This window comes from Ruditapes philippinarum, unplaced genomic scaffold (assembly GCF_026571515.1).
Source record: "Ruditapes philippinarum isolate M1 unplaced genomic scaffold, ASM2657151v2 ctg1627_1_1_1_1, whole genome shotgun sequence".
Lineage (NCBI taxonomy): Eukaryota > Metazoa > Mollusca > Bivalvia > Venerida > Veneridae > Ruditapes > Ruditapes philippinarum.
Window position 1 is genome coordinate 75,716 of NW_026862749.1, and position 22,117 is coordinate 97,832.

Here is a 22,117-nt window from a genome sequence, read left to right on the forward strand (position 1 = left end):
TTCTTTCGGTTTTGCAAATAAGCACATTAGGGTCTGAAATTTTGCTACCATAATTTGTTATGTCTCATGACCCAAACAAATAAAAAAAATAACACTTTATTGGTTGGTTCCAATCTAAACCACTTTAAATAGGTAAATGCTTACTAATGAACCCTAGCCCTTACAAAAAATATACGTACATTTTTTTTTTAATTTTCAACCATATCAATGACAAATCTTCATTTTGTTATATCTCTTTTCATGTCATTTATCATCTTCGCTTTTATTTTGTTCACCTGAAAATTATTTCAAATTTTACAAAATAAAAGTTAAATTCTTTAGACCAAAAGAAGCTATAAGAAACGTAATATACATGACTTTGTTTGCCATGAGAAAATACATGCCTGAAAACTTATCTTTCTCTGTTTATCTCCCAAATATTCATCGGCAAACCAGTCTTGTAAATCTTTCAATGAAAGCTTCTTTAAAACAGCTATCTGAAAAAATGAATAATTTAAATATTTATTTCATTTCGCTCATATATAATAAGAATGACAATTTTTGGATGTGGTATTTATCAATATCGGACGGTTTAAAGATGTGTAATGATCAAAACTAACCGCCACAAATCTCTTTTTTTAACTGTTGCAAGCTAATTAATCTAGCGATCCCACAAAAATACGTATCACGATAGTTTATTACAACCATAAAGAAAGTGCTGACTTTTTAAGAATGGCACGTTAAGTCACTGTCATATTCTGAATTTCTATCGTACTTTTTATTGTTCCACAGTATATGTCAGAATAAGTGTAATCACAATTTTTAATATCTTTCTTGTACCTGTTTTGCATACAATGATTAATTTCTCAAAAATCAAAAACATGACTGCAATATGAACCGAATACCCCTTCTTAGTTTTAGACGCATGCAATTCAATTTCTGGGACAAAAATTAGGTTTTTCAAACATTTACACAAACTGGCACCTGATAAATCAAAGGTAACAGCATATAGACCATGTACTATACAGCTCACCTCTTTTTCTAGCCGATCAAAGACGTAAGTTTGATCAACAATCTCTAGCCAATGTCTAGAGGTTTCCTCTTCTAGCTGAGTATACTCTGTCCTTTTCAATGTAATCTCAGATTCTATCTACAAATAAATATAAAATAAAGAATGAATATCTATCTTATTACATATTGGTTGATGTTCTTTTCTGTATTTTCATATATACATCTGGAAATAAGTTAAGCACACCCCGGAAATTTAAAATTGGTTGTGATTGAAATCACTGTCATGAGATGATAACTTAATTGAGCTAATAAATAGTAATTTGATAAGAAGCGATACCTATTTAATAATCATTAACCAGTAAATTTATGAGTTTAGTTTATTCTTAACCAAACTAGAACTGCCACTATCATGGCGTGAATACCCCCGCATACCACTTTGTCAGAATCAACAGTGGCCATTTAGAGCTCAAGGACAACCTCCCTTTTAAATCTGAGGTTACTAAGCCAGTGCATTGCTAAGTTATGTATTCTACATGCTTCAAATGTGAAAATGTCAAAATCATTACATTGCGGACAGGACATTCTTTAGCAATTGAGAAGAAAAGCTTTTTTTGTCAAGGTCCCTGTGACCTTGACCTTTGACCCAGTGACCTCAAAATCAATAGGGGTCACCTTATAGTCATGATCAACATCCATGCCAAATATGAAGACTGTGGGTCAAAGGAATCTTAAGTTAATGGGTGGACAAACTTTTTGAAGTCAAAGTCCCTATGACCTTGACCTTTGATCCAGTGACCTCAAAATCAAAAAGGGTAATCTACTAATCATGATCAACATCCATGCCAAATATGAACACTGTGGGTCAAAGGAATCTAAAGTTATTGGGCAGATAAACTTTTTGAAGTCAAAGTCCCTGTGACCTTGACCTTTGACCTGGTGACCTCAAAATCAATAGGGGTCATCTACTAATTATGACGTACGTCCATTCCAAATATGAAGACTGTGGGTCAAAGGAATCTTAAGTTATTGGGCGGACAAGTCTTTTGAAGTCAAGGCCCCTGTGACCTTGACCTTTGACCTGGTGACCTCAAAAACAATTGGGGTCATCTACTAATCATGACTAGTCTCCATGCCAAATATGAAGACTGTGGGTCAAAGCAATCTTAAGTTATAGGGCGGACAAGCTTTTTGAAGTCAAGGTCCCTGTGATCTTGACATTTGACCTGGTGACCTCAAAGTCAATAGGGGTCATCTACTAATCATGACTAACCTCCATGCCAAATATGAAGACTATGGGTCAAAGGAATCTTAAGTTATTGGGCGGACAAGCTTTTTGAAGTCAAGGCCCCTGTGACCTTGACCATTGACCTGGTGACCTCAAAATCAATAGGGGTCATCTACTTATCATGACTAACCTCCCTGCCCAATATGAAGACTAAGGGTCAAAGGAATCTTAAGTTATTGGGCGGACAAGCTTTTTGAAGTCAAGGCCCCTGTGACCTTGACCTTTGACCTGGTGACCTCAAAATCAATAGGGGTCATCTACTTATCATGTCTAATCTCCATGCCAAATATGACGACTGTAGGTCAAAGGAATCTTAAGTTATTGGGCGGACAAGCTTTTTGAAGTCAAGGCCCCTGTGACCTTGACCTTTGACCTGGTGACCTCAAAATCAATAGGGGTCATCTACTAATCATGTCTAACCTCCATGCAAAATATGGCGACTGTAGGTCAAAGGAATCTTAAGTTATTGGGCGGACAAGCTTTTTGAAGTCAAGGCCCCTGTGACCTTGACCTTTGACCTGGTGACCTCAAAATCAATAGGGGTCATCTACTAATCATGGCTAACCTCCATGCCAAATATGAAGACTAAGGGTCAAAGGAATCTTAAGTTATTGGGCGGTCAAGAAAAACCCGACGGACGGACGGACAAGCTGATTCCAGTATACCCCCCTTACAACTTTGTTGTGCGGGGGTATAATTATTGAAGCATAAGCATGTGTGTTGTTTTTTTAAAAAAATGGAAGTGTTTATAAGTATGGTGTTGGAGCGTTAACAAAACATTTACTGGTAGATATTTTTAGTAAATGTTGACAAATACGTAACCTAAACTTACATTATGTAGCTAAATTTTTAATAACGTTAAATAAAATTTAAAATTTCAGTTGTTGTCATGTCAAAATTGAGGCTCCCGGGTGTGCTTAACTTATTTCCAGGTGTATATATTGATATCCAGGGAGTTGAATCTTTACACTAATTGTTATCAATTACCGGTATATACGATCATTTTTCAACTTTCCATACTTTATTCTCCAGAATAATGATTTCCTTTTTTTTTTCTTTATTTTATCTTTCTTTAGTCTAGTTTAAAGTTGCACTGACACTGATAAAGATCATACAGTGATTTCCAGTTTTACTTGTGGAGGATGACCTAAGGTGCCCCTCTGGACACTATTTCAGGCAAAGAATCAAGCTGACTCTCCCTAAACAATTTCAAACCTTGTCTCTCCCTCGCTCCCTCCCTCTCTAAGTTTATAAGAATACATAAGGCAACAATGAAGAACATTTCATAAATTACCAAGGTCTCAAATTCTTCCTGGGTCATACATTGCAGGATATCTTTCATCTTCAGAAGGAATTTCTCTATCTGTTCATCGACATATTGCATACTGAAAAAAATTATCTCATATTGTAAATTACAGTCTAACGGCAAGACTAGAATTTTGAAAAAAGTGAATTCTAAAGATGTTCACAAGGTAAATTGCTTACGAAATGCTTACAAGTGTGTAAAAAATTAACCGATTCCTTTCAGTAGTTTTGGATGCAAAAACTTAACCAGACACCGATGCTTGGATAAGTACAACAGTTTCTCTTATTATATGAAAAGTCCTGCTAGAAACAAGTGAAATATTTTCAAAGAAATACATGTAGTCATGACTGAACAGTACATATAGTGCTAAAAAAACAAGGGACATAACTCTGAAATAAACTTTCACAGCCATTTAGGCCAGCCAATTATGTGAACAGCTATTTTTACTAATAACACAACATTTAAAGTTTCATACGATTGCAGCAGGACTATTAGAGAAGTACAAGCAAGACTGCATTCACAAACATAGTGGCATATAGTCAGGTAATTTTCTGGGATTTAACTTATTACATGATTGGAGCAGTACCTCTAGAGGCTTGCAGAAAATAGACAAATATCTTTTTTTCCCAAATTATAACATTTTTCATTTATTCTCATACATACATGCGTGTGAAAAGATGAATTAGACGTTTTAAAATTCATTCCATTTAGTAAAAAGGCAAGACTTTTTAGTATTTTATCATTCAAGTATTTTATTATTCAAGCGCCTTGTCCGGAATATACCAGAATACAGGATTTAGTGTGGTGCTCCAATCCTTTTTTTAGATTCACTCAATTTTCTGTTGACCCTCATCACTTTAACTGTTAAAGAAACAACATGGCGGCATTGATACCTGAATTTCTGAGCTTTGCATTCCACGCATATCCCCAGAGCAATGACACCACATCTCATATGGTTAGTACAACTTACACTGTAACCCAATTGTTGTTTTGTACGTAATGTGTTAAAACATGGCTCTGTCATACGTGTCTGCAATATAATGTACATAAACAACCTATAAAAATTATAAATTTGTTGATAAAACAACTGTAGCAGATTTTTTTAACCTTTTCCGTTTAATTTCCTTTTAACTTTTACTACATTGAAGACAACAAAATTCACTTTTAAATTCAGATTTTATTTTCACTTTTACATCCAACTATACTTTTTAATCACCTTTTAACGACCTTTTTTAACACTTCTATACTTCTACGCTTCTACCAAAATAAAGATTGTAATTCACTTATATAGTGTTTCTTCCCGCCAATTTAAAGAGTCATGAATATCATGATATGGAGTAATTCATAAGTGAAATAAATTCCCGCCAATACCAAAATACACAATTCATAAGTTTTGGAGTAAAAGAAATATAATATTTTCCCGCCAAATACGAACATACACAATTCATAACTTTTGGAGTAAAAGAAATATAATATTTTCCCGCCAAATACAAACATACACAATTCATAACTTTTGGAGTAAAAGAAATATAATATTTTCCCGCCAAATACAAACAGACATAATTCTCATGATTAGGAGTAAAACAAAATCGTGTAATTCACGACACTCCGGCCAACAAAAATTAAAATATGATATCTTTCACTAAAATAGTACATATTAAAATTGCTCTTTAAATATTCTAAAAATGCAAGAATGGAAACAATCTTCTTCTTAGAAAATTAAACTCATACTTGCGCAAATAAATTTAAACAAATAGTCATAATGGCAAACATATTTTTAAACATAATGAACGAAACATACTCCTGTTTTCTTAAACAAATCTTTCAATTTATAAACATTTACAATATCTGTTTCAAAGCAATGTATGTATGTAACATTTTAATGCATATAAATAGTTCAACTTGTTTCAGTAGGTTTTTTTTTATATAAATGTCTAAGCAACATACGATATAGAACATCCCTTGTTCTGTTGAACTAAAAGTCAGTACCTCAGTACATTATTATTCATTTATTGCATTGTACGTATAGCAATGGTAATCGTCTTCATATTCAACGCGACAAAACACAGGTTCTTCCCCTCTATATGTAGTATAATATTGCTCCAAATTATTCGCGCGTAAAATCACCATGTGTTATAACTATGCTCCAAATTATTAGCGCGTACAGTCATGTGATATGAAATAATTCGTCTCCTATTTTATTCGTACAATATTTTCAAGGATAAAATAATATTATTCTTATTGTTTTGTAATTCGTGCATAAATATATTCACACTCTATTTTTCAAAAATAAATACTGTTCATACACGCGTATGCGGATTTCCCCAACAACACAAAAGTATTGTCTTTAAATACCTATGGATTGTTAATTACTTAAGAAGATTTTTAAGGCGTAATTTCGCTAAATTTGCTACCTTTCTCTCGAAACGTATACCAGTTTTTTCTTTGCTTTTGGTCTTATATCCTCTGTCTCTGGAATAAGAAGTTTTGAAGTTTCAATAGGATAAAGTAAGCTTAAAGGTCTTTTTTGGATGCAGTTTCAATATCTGCAGAACGAACATAACCATCGGAACTAACATACAGATGAATGACTTTTCCTAGCCTCCAGCTACCTCTAGTAGTATTATCTTTGATAAGCACTACATCACCTACATTTGGATTGAATTGTACTTTATATTTTCCTTGTTTTAGATTTGTTTGTGTTCTTTCCCTAAGACTACATAAATATTCGTCTTTCCATAATTTCCAGAAGGAATCTAAAAGCCGCTGTCCTTTTTTCCATATTGCCAACAATTTATCCTGGGTCATCTGAAGATATTTCAATTTCAGGAAAGCCAACATTCGGGTTCAAACAAATGAAGTGTGAAGGTGTCAGCGTGATATTGGAGTTTATATCTTCTCCAACATAAACTAATGGGCGACAGTTCACAATAGCTTTAACTTCCTTTATGATAGTTATAAGCTGGTCGCTGTCAAATAACTTTCTTCCAATAGATTTACGTAAACTTCTTTTAGTTAAACCAACAAGTCTTTCATAGAAGCCGCCCATCCATTGAGCGATTTCTACAATGAACCTCCATTTAATACCCTCACAGAACTGTAGCTTTGAACATCATCACTTTTCAAAATTGAACACCATAGCAACTCAATTGTACGTTTTGCCAGCTTAAAATGTAACGCATTGTCACTGATGACCTCTTGTGGTTTTCCTCTGCATGCTATAAATCTCCAAAAACTGTTTAAAAATGCATTTGTTGTCATGTCTTTGACCATTTCGAGATGAACTGCACGCGTGACCATACATGTATATAGGCACACCCACACCTTTTTTATGGTTTGATTGTCCCTTATGTATAATGGTCCGAGATTATCCAATCCAATATGACTGAAAGGTGTTGATTTTGTAACTGTTTAACGAGGCAGCGGAGCCATAAGAGGCATTTTATACGCTCCTCCTTCAACTCGACGACACAATCAGCACTTATGAAGAACTTTTCGTACCGTAGCTCTTCCGCTCGGTATCCAGTCACGATATCTAAGTTGACTTAGTGTTTGAGACACACCTGAGTGAACCAAACGCTTATGTTCCCTTTCGACAATTGACACTGTTAAAGGATCATTGCGAGGTAGCAGTAACGGATGTCTAGCAGACTCCGTTAAACAAGCATTTATATCAATAGCGTTTATATCAATGAACACACCAAGTTGCTGCTGTAAATTGCATTTTTTTCTTTCCTCTGATAGACTCATAAACTTCCAAAATATGTTTGTGTTGCGCATGTTTTATCCACATATTTTCAGCGTCTTGAATTTCCTTTGATGTTGGAATATGTTAATCATAGTCTTCCTTTTCCATTTTACCGATTGCTCTTTTAACATATGCTGTGACACGTAATAGCTTCGTCACCGAAGAATATTTTGTTTGATCAATTTCAAATGGAGCACACGAAGGAAAACATTCATACTTTGCTCCATATGCAGAAACACACACATTTTCACTTCTCTTCTTTTCTTTTACCTTACATCTTGTTGCCATTGCTTTGTCCATTCTATCATTTTCTTTACACGTTAACTCATCTAATGTCCTTTCGGAAATGTCTTGCAATAGCCACTCAGGACCATGCCACCATGACGAATTTTTCACAAGATCTTTTGTAGAGCAACCCCGACTGGCTATATCAGCTGGATTGTCTCTAGACGTAACATAATGGAAGGACACATGTTTGTGGTCCTTTATTTCATTAACTCGATTTCTAACAAACAACGGAAGCTGTTTTTGCCGACATAATCCACTTTAATGCACACTGAGAATCTGAGAACAAATGAACTTCAAGTCGTGGAATACTGATGTTTGAAGTTGGGGCAAGTCGAGTCTTTGAAAATACTATTTCGATGTGCTGTTGTGAATTCCCTTTCTGCATTAAATATATAACGGTAACGTGTGCTTTGGTAGAGGCATCACAGAAACACACAAGAATATTTTTGTTATCACCTTCACTTACAATGCATCGTGGGGTGGCATATTCATTTATTTCACTGAGATCTCGTTGAATTTCATGCCATACAACAATGTCTTCTTCGTCAATTGGCTGGTCCCAATCGACTTTTTTGTTCCACAGTGTTTGAATGTTTCCTCTAAGCGTAACTGGTGAAAATATACCTAGAGGGTCAAATACAGAGGCAATTTTGCTCAAAATGACACGTTTAGTTACACACTGAGTTGTCGATTTATTCACTTTCTGTATCGCCAATGTATCATTGTGTCTGTTCAATTCAAGACCTAACACTTTAATCACAGTTCCATTTGCTCTGTTTTCAGGTGGAATACTTTCCGTCACGACTCTGTTGTTAGACGCCCACTCGCTAAGATTCATGCTGGCATCGTCGAAAATTCTTTTGGACCTAATATACAAGTCTTTCGCAGCTTCAACGTTTTCTGTTCCCGTTACAACATTGTCCATATAAATATCTAGTCTCAGTTTCTTGGCGATTTCATTGTTATAGCACTCCAAGTGATAATCAATTGTTGCTCCCAATAAGAAAAGGCTTGACACAATTCCAAAGGGGATCCTACAAAACCGGTATTCTTGTACCTGATTTTGCGATATGTCTGGGTGTTCAATATCTTTCAGCCATATGAAACGAGTGACATCTCTTTGATCTTTCTGCAACCCAACTTGGAGGAAAGCCTTCTCTATATCGGAAACAATACCGATCTTATGTAGTCGAAATCTTAGCAGAATTCCACACAAATCATTCAAAAGCACGGGTCCTCTGTAAAGGCAGTCGTTCAAACTGTTATTTTCAACCTTTGATTTAGCTGACGCGTCATACACAATTCTCAGCTTTGTTGTTGATTTGTCAGGCTTTATCACTGCGTGATGGGGTAAGTAATGTATATGTCCATTCTTTTCAGAGGTCTCAACCTTTTCTATAATGCCCTTTTCAAGCTGATCTTGAATAACAGAATCATATTTCTGTAATACATCTGGGTTATCTTTGAACCTTTTCACTAATGATTTAAGCCGTCCAAAAGCTAGAGGACGATTTTCTGGAACTTCATAATTGTCGCCTCTCCACGGCCACTTGACATAATATCTGTTATCTTTGAACACAAGACTTTCTTTGAACTTATCTATCGCTTGATCATCCTCAGTTCTTTCATGTGTGCTATCTTTCAATCCTATTGTTTCTATATTCCAAAAGTCTTCTATGTCAGGTAAGTTTGGAACACATGTGTCAACTGTTGTAAACACTTGTGTCTTAGTTATGTTATTGCCATATGATAAAATGAGCATATTGGCATCAGTAACGCTGTCATCGATTTCACTTGTTCTCCCTGAAAGAATCCAACCAAGTTTTGATGACAAGAGGTATAAGCCTGGCTGAATTTCTATTTTATATCCTAACACTATATCTAAGTAATAATCATTTCCCAACAGCAAATAAATAGAATCTGTGTATTCTTCAGTCGGTATATCATCCGCTAGAGTAAGATTCTTGATTAATGATCTAAACTCTCCGTTATTAGATATAGACACCGGTTTTCTTTGAATGCTTCCTGTAATTGTTGGAACAATATTTGCTGTTATAGCGAAATTCTGTCCATCCTTAAATCGAATATTCAATTGCGTAGACATTGTCCTAATCACTTTAGGTTTGTCACTCCCAAATGTAACTAGACGAATCTCTTGCCTACTTTTCTTCTTGAGATTCAACGATTTGGCCAGTCTCTCGGTTATGTATGTTCTTTGCGACCCTGCATCTAATAAGATTCTTACATTCTCTTTATTTTGACCATCTGGATCACAAATCTCAGTGCGCGATGTTTGCATCATCACTATTTCATTAGAAAATAACAAAGCACTTTCAATACAAGCTTTGTCATCCGTAGAACTTCTAAGAATTTCCTTTGGTTTTACTCTATCTTCAGACACACATGCTACTTCTTCTAACAAATTTACACTTTCTTGCAGAGATGCTTTTCTACATTTTTCAGGGCATGAGCTTCTGTGGTGTATATTTGATTTATTGCAATATACACAAACACGTATACTTTTACAGCCAGGAGACATGTGTCCTTCTTTCTTTTAAGCATTTATAACAGCATCCCTTTATTTGAGCTTTTCTTTCGTCGATTGTTTTAAACTTCGGACATTCGTCACTCCAATGATTTTTACTACAGAATCTACATATTTTCTCTTATGTTGTTGTTGTTTTTGATGATGTTTTAGAGGTGTATGTCCTTTCTTGTCATATGCAGTCAGAGCTCCGGTAGTGTTACTTGTTGTTGAATTACCCCTGTAGCTTTTAAAAGTATTTGTTGATCTTTGAAACTGTGCATTAACTCTTCTATCAGGTACAAAATTAGCACTGACTAGTTTCGGTCTGTCTGACTTTTCTCTGGATAAAATATACTGTCTGAGAAACTCACGAAGCTTGGTTATCGTCCACTTATTGTCTGCACCCTTTTGTACTTCAAGATGCATAAGAACTTCACTTGGTAGTTTGCTCCGAATAATTGATACGAACACTTGTTGCTCCAAACTCTCATGCATAACCTCCAAACTTCTCAAGTGCTTTTGTATTTTGTCATAAAAGAATCGCAAACTTTCAGTTGTATCTTTAGGGGATGCAACGTTCACCAGCCCCTTGTAATGCAAAAATATAATGTCTTGTTTATCTCCAAATCTTTCCTTTAGAATTGTTATGGCAAAACCGTAGTTTTCATTAGATAATGTCAGTCCAGCGATTACACCTCTAGCTTCTCCAACCAGCTTTCTCTTTAAATAGTTGAACTTGTCAACTGGCGACAGATTGTCATTTTCATGTACAGCATTAGAGAAAGAGTCCCTAAATTCCATCCATTGCAGTTTATTTCCATTGAAGGAAACTATGTCTAACTTTGGCAATTTGACAGTATTCTCACTCTTAATTTTGAGACTGTGTTGCTTGTCAAAGAATTTCTGTTGCATTTTCATTTGCTCTTCTGCCCGTTCTTGCTGATGTTCAAAGAAGGCTTGTTGAAGTTTCATCTGAACTTCACACATTTTTTGTAAAGCTGATCCTTCTTCGTCCGACTCCTCTTTTATAATATTCTCTGCTATTTTGCTTTTCAGGTCGGTCTGTACATTTTTCAGTTTAAAGGCTATCGACAAAGCCCTATCTATCAAGACCGAATCAGTTTCAATCATCTCCTGAATAAATTCACTATCTGAATCACCAATTGCACGCGCTACCTTTTCTGACTGAACAGTAAGCTTATCTATATAAATATCAATCTTAAGTTTACTTTCATTGACAGAATGCTCAAGCTTCTTCTATTCTTCTGGGCTTATGCTCTCAATACTTGTTTCTAATAAATTATCTCCAGTCTGTAATTCCTTCTCAAGGAAATTAAAGTAGCGTGTGCGCACGCCTTTTAGATATGGTAAGTCACTAATGATTACTATTTAGATATTTATAAACACACAAAAAAAAATCACAGTAACATTATTCAAAATTTACCTCAGTGGTTCCATGAATTTATTCAACACTTTTTTTAGTTCACTTTTATATTCCTTTGAGAAACACTTTATTGATTGTGGTTACCACTTCGCCTTCAATTTGTTTTCACGCATAAACACATTTCAGGATACCACACATCACTATTTTCTTTGACTGAATCGAGAATCCTTTCAATCCAACTGTAAGATATTTGTTTTCGCATCTCACAGAGACATCATATATACGTTGTGAAGAAATTCTTTTTTTTGTGGAAAATCTTCAAATTCTATTCTCGATTCCCGGGTTCCGGCGCCAAATTCAATGTAGCAGATTTTCTTAACTTTTTCCGTTTAATTTCCTTTTAACTTTTACTACATTGAAGACAACAAAATTCACTTTTGAATTCAGATTTTATTTTCACTTTTACATCCAACTATACTTTTTAATCACCTTTTAACGACCTTTTTTAACACTTCTACACTTCTACGCTTCTACCAAAATAAAGATTGTAATTCACTTATATAGTGTTTCGTCCCGCCAATTTAAAGAGTCATGAATATCATGATATGGAGTAATTCATAAGTGAAATAAATTCCCGCCAATACCAAAATACACAATTCATAAGTTTTGGAGTAAAAGAAATATAATATTTTCCCGCCAAATACGAACATACACAATTCATAACTTTTGGAGTAAAAGAAATATAATATTTTCCCGCCAAATACAAACATACACAATTCATAACTTTTGGAGTAAAAGAAATATAATATTTTCCCGCCAAATACAAACAGACATAATTCTCATGATTAGGTAACAAAATCGTGTAATTCACGGCAACAATTTCATGATTTGCGAGATGTTAACAAGATATTGGAATATGCACAATGCTGAGTCAAATTTGCACTATATTGAGTCCTATTTGCACAATGCTGAGTCAAATTTGCAAAATATTGACTCCAATTTGCACTATATTGAGTCCAATCTTCACTATTTTGAGTCCAATTGGCACTATGTTGAGTACAATTTGCACCATAATGTGTTCAAAATTAAGTACATCTCAAGCCAGCTCTAGTTAGGGCCCTGAGGGATGTTGCACTTTTTCATTTTTCCTCATGTACAGTCTCAATCAAACCGAGCCTGCAATTTGCATTTAATTTTTTTTGTGGTTAATGCTCTCGACAGATAACTTTCCTCCAGATTTTTTTAAATTTCTAATTAATGATATCAATAACCAGCTGTTACTGATGAATTACTCCAATGAACATCCACACTTAATATACAGCTTCAATTTACAGCTTCGTTTGTATAGTTTTGATATACAAAAAAAAACACTATAAAATATGATGACTGGTTCCCATAACTTACACAGAGCAGATCATTGAGACAGCTCTTCAGCAGAGTACCAGGCTGACTCTGGTAATAATTATGAACACAGGACATCGTTTCTTCTGGGTTGAAACTCTTGATCTGACAATAAAGCTTCTCTTGAGGAATGGCAATCAGATTGTTCTAGAAAAAAATATAACATATTTAATTATTATTATGAATTTTAATACCTCCAGGATTTATTGAAGAAAAGACTTTCTAAAACATTTGTCAAGTAAAGAAATTGCTCAATAAATACACAAGGAAAAGATCTACATAACAAAGGAGGCTGGTGGTAAATGTGCCTGTTCATGACTGGACTGGTGCACAAGAGGAGCAGTAAAGGTCTTTCTCTATCAGTAAAGCTAACAATCTTTAAAATATCAGTGTGCTTTGAAACTGAGACACAAAATATATTATAATAATATTTTTGGTTGCAAAATCTTAGTGTGCCAGGTGAGTACAAAAGCTATCCATATTATTTGAAAAGCCAATTTAAAAGGTCACAAATACGAACCTCTAGCACCTTCTGGTCCACAGGTTTCTGACTTTTCAATTTTGAAAGAACTTCATCATTTATGCTTACAGCCTCCTGAAAGTTGAAGTAGTTAGTACAATTAAAATTTTCTGCGATACAAAAAACATTTCAGAAAAATAAGTATTTTAGACACATGTTTAGAAAATTCTGTAAAAAATAATTTTGCTAGATATTCTCTTGGAAATAAATGCACCATTAAAAAGCAGTGAATCTGAAAAAATCACTGTCATATCACCACTTTGGTGGAGTAACCGGTTAACACCTTATATAATTCAATATGAATTAATCAGTTACTGCACTAAGGTGACATTATTTCATATTTATACTTTGCTATCCATTTCTTATGTACTTTAAATTAACATAACAGTGGCTGTAAAGGTAGAGTATTTAATTTAAAGCACATTAAACCTCATATGGCATTTTTTTTATTTTCTATTTATATAAGGTATTATCTAATTAAAGTAACAATGACACTGTGAAGATTATTTGGCCACTTTCAAATTTTACTGATCAAGGAAAACCTCAGGAGCCCCTTATTTTAATTGATGCACTAGTTGACCCCAGTGTAAAACTATTGACTCTGTTACCTATCTTGATAGCTGCCTTGTATGAGAGAAATCCAAGTCTCTGGACGGATTCAAGACCAAACTAATAAGAGGCTAAAGTTTCGAAGTCAGCTTGGAACATAAAAAGTACAACTTGAACATAAAGTACGAGCACGTAATAACAATAGGGGAATTAACAAAATAAAGTAGAAGTATTTTAACAGCTTGATGTCAAGAACCTTAACTTCTCATCTACAATAAAACTGAGTGGAGGAAAATCCATAATTCTGTTCTGAAGTTACATCAGGTGTATGCAAACAAATGGGTAAAACCCATAATTATTTCATACGTAGGCTCCCCAAAATAAGAGAATTAAAAGCCCTCAACAATTTTGATTTGGTGCAAATCATACAGCGTGATGTCACATAAATCATATGAAGATTTATAAAGAATCGACATTAAAGTAAAATATTAATACTCGCCTGTTTTGTAAAGTTTCCGCTGACTAGGGATTCTAAGAAAATATGTTTCAGAAAACGGTTCACCAGATCCATGAGTTCTTGTTTGGTAAGCTCGTCTATGATCCGGTATTTGTCAGCATGTGACCAGTAGTGCTTCACTGTCACCATCCAACGTAGAACTCTAGAATATCACCAGCGCAAAAATAAATAAAATATATCTGACATGTTCATTACATGCTAGATTTCTTGTAGACAATGAGATTTTTCCTGTTTAAAAATCTGAGCTGCATACTTAAGTACATACATGTATGACTATTCTTAGCAACTATCTATCAGGTCTAGCTGTAATCTTTACAAAATCTTCAATATATTTAAGTTTTGGCACCAATAACAAGAAGAAATGTGTAAAGATGTTTTTGATTATTTCTCTTTTTTGTTGGGTTTTAGATTGCAATCAACACGGTATTAGTCAAATGGCCACTTTCTGGATATATATTTCAGTAAATATCTCTTTTTTTTTGGGGGGGGGGGGCGTCACATCGCCACAGTATAGATCATATCGCGACGTTCCAGCTTTGCTGGTGGAGGAAGACCTCAGGTGCCCTTCCGTGCATTATTTCAGGCACGAACAGGCACCTGAGTAGAACCACCAACGTTCCGTAAGCTAGCTGGATAGCTTTCTCACATGAAAGAATCCAAAGTCCCTGTCGGAATCTCTATAGTTAAGGGCCTTTGTTAGTGGTACATCATTCAACCCAATATGTGAAAGTTGAAGTAAATGTCTTCCGTGGTTGTAGACATAGATCTTGCAGGCAAAACCCTAACCTAGTGTTACACCAATGGCAATTCAAGAATGAGTAAGGCACTGACATTATTCTTTAAACAGTAAAAGAAAAGGATGTTTTTTTACGTGTATATGTATATTCTGATTGAATAATTAAATTTTCAAACACTAACAAAAATTTGGTAATATAATGTCAGCATCTCTGGAAGTAAAGTACCATAAAAATACTAAAACTTTGGCGTACCTTGCAGCATGTGATGATTTCATTATCATATTATGGTAGGTTTTCTTTACTTCAGCTTTCATTGCATGAAACAGGTCATCAGAACAAACGAAATTTTTAATCAGGTCAATGGTCAGCAGTAGAACTTCCTGTTCAGAAGAATTTAAATATTTGTAATCCAACACCAAATTCATTGACAAAATTTCGACACAACTGTTATACACTTTAAAGTAGTTGTGTCTAAAACATAAAGAAGTTACATCAAGAACACATGCCTGCAAAATGTAAAATATGCATCATGATTTAATATATTAAATCACATAAGGGTAAAAATTGGTGACAAAAAATATCAATTAGAACTGTCATGTCCTAGCTAAGAAGAAACCCTGCACGCCACATTTCATCGTAGGGTACTATGATAGTGTGCTGAAACATCATGTTGACTTTAAAGTTATGCTCTAGATAAAAAGGGCAATAATTCCAAAGTCATGGTTTATCATCACAATGAAATCTCCATGTACATGTAGTTAACAAAACAAATCTTCAAAAATTCAAACCTAAAACAAATACATTGTATATTCTAAAGTTAAGAAATACAAACCTAAAACAAATACACAAAAGTATATTCTAAAGTTAAGAAATACAGATGTATTCACAATTCAGGAGAAACTATTGAATGTATTACGCAAAATATGACAGAATTTACTATTTTTATCCCTCCCACCCCCTACTAATGGAGATAGAGAAATGTCTGCAAATTTTAACAAATTATGAACATTTAGTGCCTCATACCAGCTTAAATAACTAAATTTGTACACTTGGCAACATTTTTAATTTTTCACTCGTTAGAACGGTTCATAAAATTCCGTAACAATGAACACAAATTGGATGACTTAGTGCCAAAACTGAGTGTTTACGTACCTGTATCTTATGATTAAAGCCATTCACTTCTACCACCATACCTGTCTGATCACACATATACCCAATCCTGAAAATCATAAAAAAATAAATTATAACACATTCATTTGTTCTTTCCAACAATTTCAACATTCAATGGCACCATTCTGTATGTTATCATAATGATGATGTTTAGTATGAAAAATCATAGAAAAAATAATCTAATGCAATTTGACAATTCTGACTGTTATTTTTTGCCAAGAGATTTTTACAAAAACCCATATTCTAACACTATCCGCATTTCCCCTATTAAAACTGTGATGTGCTGAAAATAATAACGGAAACAAATCATTTAATTTAGCTTGGTATCATGTACATCAGCATTTATTTGTTAATGTTGTGTAAGAAATGAAATAATATATCCCAATCAGTGATTTTATCAAGTGTTTGTCTTTTGTATGCGTATCATTATTTCACTTGAGTTATAATTTATCCCATCCAAACTACAAACTGTCAGTTAGTTTATTTAGCGATAAAATCGCTGATTGGGATATATTATTTCTTAAAAAATGCCTGGTCAAGTAAATATTAAAGTAAAGGTTTATCTGTGATGTCCTACTACACGGTTGATTGTTTAATTTCTGCTTAATTGATTTTTGGAAAGACATGCACAATTGTTTTGGGACATATAAACATTCTACTATAACGCTTAGCTCATTAAATTTTATCATGCCATAGACTTGGAGCCTTAATTTTTTATTTTTTATTTATTTATTTTTTTTTTTTTTGAAATGGGTCACTTAAATGCAATGGCTTTGCCCAGTTTTAAAGCTGGAGCAATTTGAACATTCAGAAATTTGAATATTACAATACAAAAGTTGAGCTACCAACTGCACAGAACCTGGTTATACCTATGACAAAGTAAAATAATTTTTATTTTCAGCAGATCAGGATAAGCATAGATTATTAAGCTTCCCTTTTTCATATAAAAATGTTTTCATCTTTTACATAAAACAAAGCCTCTAAAGATTGTTAATAGTCATCATAATTAACAAGGCTTTACTCGAAAATATATAGGACTTGTTGCTAACTTACCTGTATCCAGCTACCAAAGCAGGGTACGTCGGCTCAGAAATATTCTGATCCAGTATTGCAATAAATAAATCACACAAAGCCGAGCTGAAAAAAAATCAACAACATTATTAAGCTCACTCAGACTATGAAAACTAATACAAATTCAGCAGTCTTATTTTATAACATCAATCAAATGATTTCTTTATCATTCACACTTAAACAAAGGACCGAGGTAAGATTGATGCTTTCAATCAGATGTACATATAACAGATTTAAACAAAAACTGACTACTGAACGAGACACAGGCATGATATAAACTTTTTGTGTGACCACCTGGAACTATCAATATTATAATATTATATGATATAAAGAGAAACAATGCCAGTGACTACCTATAAATGGAAGGAGCTGGGGATTCAGTCTGTTTGGTTTCACCAGCAACACAGGTCATATGGTACCAAATCAGGAAAGATAGTTTTGGTGAAGCAACACCGGGGGCAAAACTCCTCACCCTTTGGAGCTAAGAGATACATAAACTCAAGTTATTTGAACCCTTTTAGTTGTCTTTTATCATCACACAGAGATAAACGGTGACTGAAATTCTTATACCTTAACCATAAAAGGCAACCCCTCAGCTACAAGGGGTGAAGGAACTGGTATGTATATTCAAACAGGAATAAGTAAAATGAGCCTTACCTCTTCAGATCACAGACAACAGGGATTTTCAAATGCATATAAATGTATCCTGCAGGATATAATGAAAATAAAGATATTAATCAAATATTCCTTTATTTAAACCTACTCTAAAACATTGAACATACTTGATAGGTTAGAAAATAGGAGAATTTACTTTAACGAAACAAAAACAGATGCTCAGAAATTAGCTTGAACACTTGATACACAGGAACTTAAACTAAAATATTTGTTCATCTAAAATCAATCTAGTTTATCCAATGTATACTTAAAAGGGATCCTTCAATTACAATTCTATAGAATTTATCTACTCAGATTTTGTAAATACAGTCTATAAATTGTAATAAAAAACTCTCATTTAAGTTAGTATCAAGCTTTTATACTTCATTTTGGCACATTAATTCGTATGTTTTTCTTTAAGAAGCAATTTTTTCAATATGAAATATAGATGCTTTAATTTTCTAATGATTTTCAATAATGCATTATCTTTGCTAAGTAGATATTTGATATATTCTTGGATGTATGGAAATTGTTTTAGAAGCATAATTATATACATATAAAAAATTTCACGTAAAAGTTGTTACCACTTTATTTACAACATATAGGATCTTTAAATTATGTGAAATTCTTCACCATTATAACATATAAGGTAAAAACAATAAAAAAAAGCTACAACTCTGTCAAAAATGATAAATACACGTATTTTGGACCATACATACTTGAACACTTGATTTCAACGGCAATCTTCAACCTCAAATGGAAATCTTGGTTTACTAAAAGCACTCAAATCTACAGTGGTTGATCATTCACATGGTTTATCCTGTTGCTCAGGCTTATGGCCTTCAAGTTTATAATTCTATAAAAAATATATCTGAACTTCAGTTTTGTATAACTACATGTACATGACAATCCGTATAAAATAACTCCTATATATAAATGATAGATATTAAGCTGTTATACCTTACCTTTTGGCACATTAAACTTTGTGTCTTTCTTAAAGAACAATTTATGTTGACTAGAGGATGACACCATCATAGGCACTGGCTTTAAATCTTCCGCTTGGAGGTCTTTCAATGTAAAATCTGTTGCTAAAAATAGAAACATCAAATTGTAATATCATGAACGTAACATCTTAACTCAGCAAAATGAAAATGGTACCAGGGGAAAAAAACCATACTATGTCAGTTATTATTTAGCAAATAACCGTCTTCTATTGTATCATAATTATATATGCTTTGTTATCAGCCTGTATCAAGAACTTACAGAAAAAATCAGTAGATCGAAATAAAGAATAGGAAAGACAAAAGACAAGTTTATGAAAAAAATAGTATATGTATAGGGTAAAATTTTAAGTGACATTATGCTCATATTATTATCGTCAAGTTTAGCTGAAGTGACTACACATTTCTAAAGATTGACTGTTATAACGGTGATTGATCAAAAACTGATACTGGAAAAATGTTTATGATAAAATATAAATCTGTCTAAAATACATACTCTTTTTATAATTTGAACAATACAGGTAAATTCTGTGACCAATATTAACATAAATTTCCTATTTTTACCTTGACTTTTACCTGTTCACTCACTTTATACCCTTGGATAGGCATAATGACACTTTAATGAATGAGCTCAGTAATAAAATTCGCAATAAATATCCTGAACATCTTACCAATAAAATGGTTCTCTTTTGGTAAAAACAGCTCAGTATTCTGCCCAAGTTTCTTTCTTTTTGTTTTAAATGAATCAACACAACAATGATCAAAATGTTGAAGGTCATATATATTCTGCTTGTTTAATTAAGTGGGATACTCCCGGTGCTGTTAATTTTTAAAACTGGCAGGTTCATTGATAGGAAAAGTACGTTTCGGACACTATGTTACATTATGTTATTGGGTCAGGGAACATAACCACTTTGCTATGGAAATTTTATGAATTCATTAGCAGTGATTAACCTGCCAGTTTTTGTATTAAATCTATTTCAAAGATTTTTAATTTTGAAATTTAGAAACCCAAATAAGTACAAAACACTTCTATAATTAGATAAATTTGATATGCACATTATGCTTCATCATAAAATTGATGTCAATTCAAAGATTTTATTTTTGAAATTTCGGACCCCAAATAGTACAAAACACTGCTATTTTTAGATAAGTAAGTTTGATATAACAAGTTGTGTACATTATGCATCATCATAAAGTTGATGTCATTAAATCAAATACTATATATGATGTAAGATATTTAAGGATCTACTGGCCCTTGTGGTTAAGGTGTATGCCTCTACCAGGGATAATGGGATTAAGCCATGACTATGTTTACTCTTACAACACCAGTCCTTGATCGTAAGAGGTGACTAAATTGGTTTGAAAAACGAGAGTCCATGCATCTCTTACCTCCAGCAGGTTAAATCATTTTGAAGTTTGTAATAACTGAGGTTAGCAAAAATCATCTTTCCTGTTTTGGCGCCATATGCCATATACTGTGTTGGTGTGCCGTAAAACCAAACAATCAATACAACACCAGTGCTAGTAAGTTCAAAGAAGTTGCCTTTAGAATGCTTCAATTATGCTTTGACCTCTCTTCACAATCAATTTTTTTGCTTGTTTGTCTATTTTTATGCAGATTTCAACACATTTTGCTTATAATCCATGGCTTGGTTCATCTAAACAGCTTTCTCAATAACTAACAATTACCTATTCCTCCAAAAAAAGTCAGGTTAAATTTGAAAACGATGTATATCAGAACACTACAATCAGTAGTATCAATACATCATTATACAGAAATCTGTCAAAAAATAATTCTTACCAGTCCAAGATTGTAGTTGTTCTTTAGGAATGTCTTCAACAGAATAATGAGTGCCAAACCAATGTTCTTTAAAAGGGCAATCACTCTCTGTGAAGATTGTAGAGGTCAACATTACATTACAGTTGTCTGCCCTTAGTTGTTCCATACAATTATTTATAACCTGCAAAAACATAAAATGTTAGTTTAATACTATTTATAATACAAAAAGGCGAAGCCTCAAAGCAAGCTCGATTTTCTTTTACCGTCAAATAGTATTCTAAAATAATGGTTCATTTTTATTTTACATTTTCCATTTTAATGTCATTTTATTTTATACTTCCATTTATTCTGTTTCTCTGTCCTATTATGGTTCCCATAGAAATGACAGGAGACCAGTCAACGCATCTGTTTCCAATCAGAATTCATCAGCATTTGTCAGCATCTTAGAATTCTAAACGTTGCCATGTGTCAATTTTCCATTTTGAAGTGCTTCGGGCGAAAGTTTTTAAAACCATCACTATATAGCAGGTCACTTTTCACTCACGTTTCTGTAAAGCTCGCTTCGAGCTCGTTATCAACAATGTAAGAACACAATTTCTATTTCAAACACTATTATAGATGAACAAACAGGTAACCATGGGTTAATCACTAAACTTTGCAAGTGAAAAAAAGACTTCAAAACATATATTTTCTTGAGACCTAAAACTTTTAAAATCCACATTTCTGGCGAGGTTAATATTCGCAAACGTCTACTTCCAGTTCAGCAAACTTTAATCGGACTGGTTGATACTAAGCAAACATTTTATCTACAAAAATATTAAATTTGTGAATTAACCAAAAATTTAACCTCTCGCACATATTTTCTGACTTTACAGTAACTGATCTTCTGTTAATCTGATGTAAAAATTTTAAATCAGTGAATATTGTATAACTGACACCAAAAATTACAAAGTATTTCTCATTCTTGGTAGAAAACTGGCAATAAATGACCACAAATAACAATAAAACCCACACACATCTGACAATATTTGCCAGAAACTGACAAACCTTTTCATCAAACTTGTACAAGAATTGATGTCCTGTAAGATAATCTTCTGGAGGGTACAACTGCATATTGTCAGAAACCATTTCTACATATCCAGCTGGATCTCCCTGAAATAACAATCATAATTGCTAGATAATTTCA

General features: G+C 33.5%; 1 protein-coding gene across 1 annotated transcript in view; it reads right to left on the reverse strand.

Moving 5' to 3' along the window:
• Positions 1-332: 332 nt before the first annotated feature.
• LOC132720095 (nardilysin-like) overlaps positions 333-22,117 on the reverse strand; it is a 37,190-nt gene continuing 15,405 nt past the window's right edge. Inside the window, 14 exon segments of the mRNA XM_060704082.1 lie at positions 333-476; positions 1,013-1,129; positions 3,570-3,660; positions 4,475-4,611; positions 12,933-13,076; positions 13,450-13,524; positions 14,561-14,657; positions 15,505-15,632; positions 16,405-16,471; positions 17,476-17,559; positions 18,151-18,199; positions 19,113-19,235; positions 20,953-21,112; positions 21,979-22,083. Coding sequence (XP_060560065.1) covers positions 333-476; positions 1,013-1,129; positions 3,570-3,660; positions 4,475-4,611; positions 12,933-13,076; positions 13,450-13,524; positions 14,561-14,657; positions 15,505-15,632; positions 16,405-16,471; positions 17,476-17,559; positions 18,151-18,199; positions 19,113-19,235; positions 20,953-21,112; positions 21,979-22,083 — 1,521 coding nt within the window.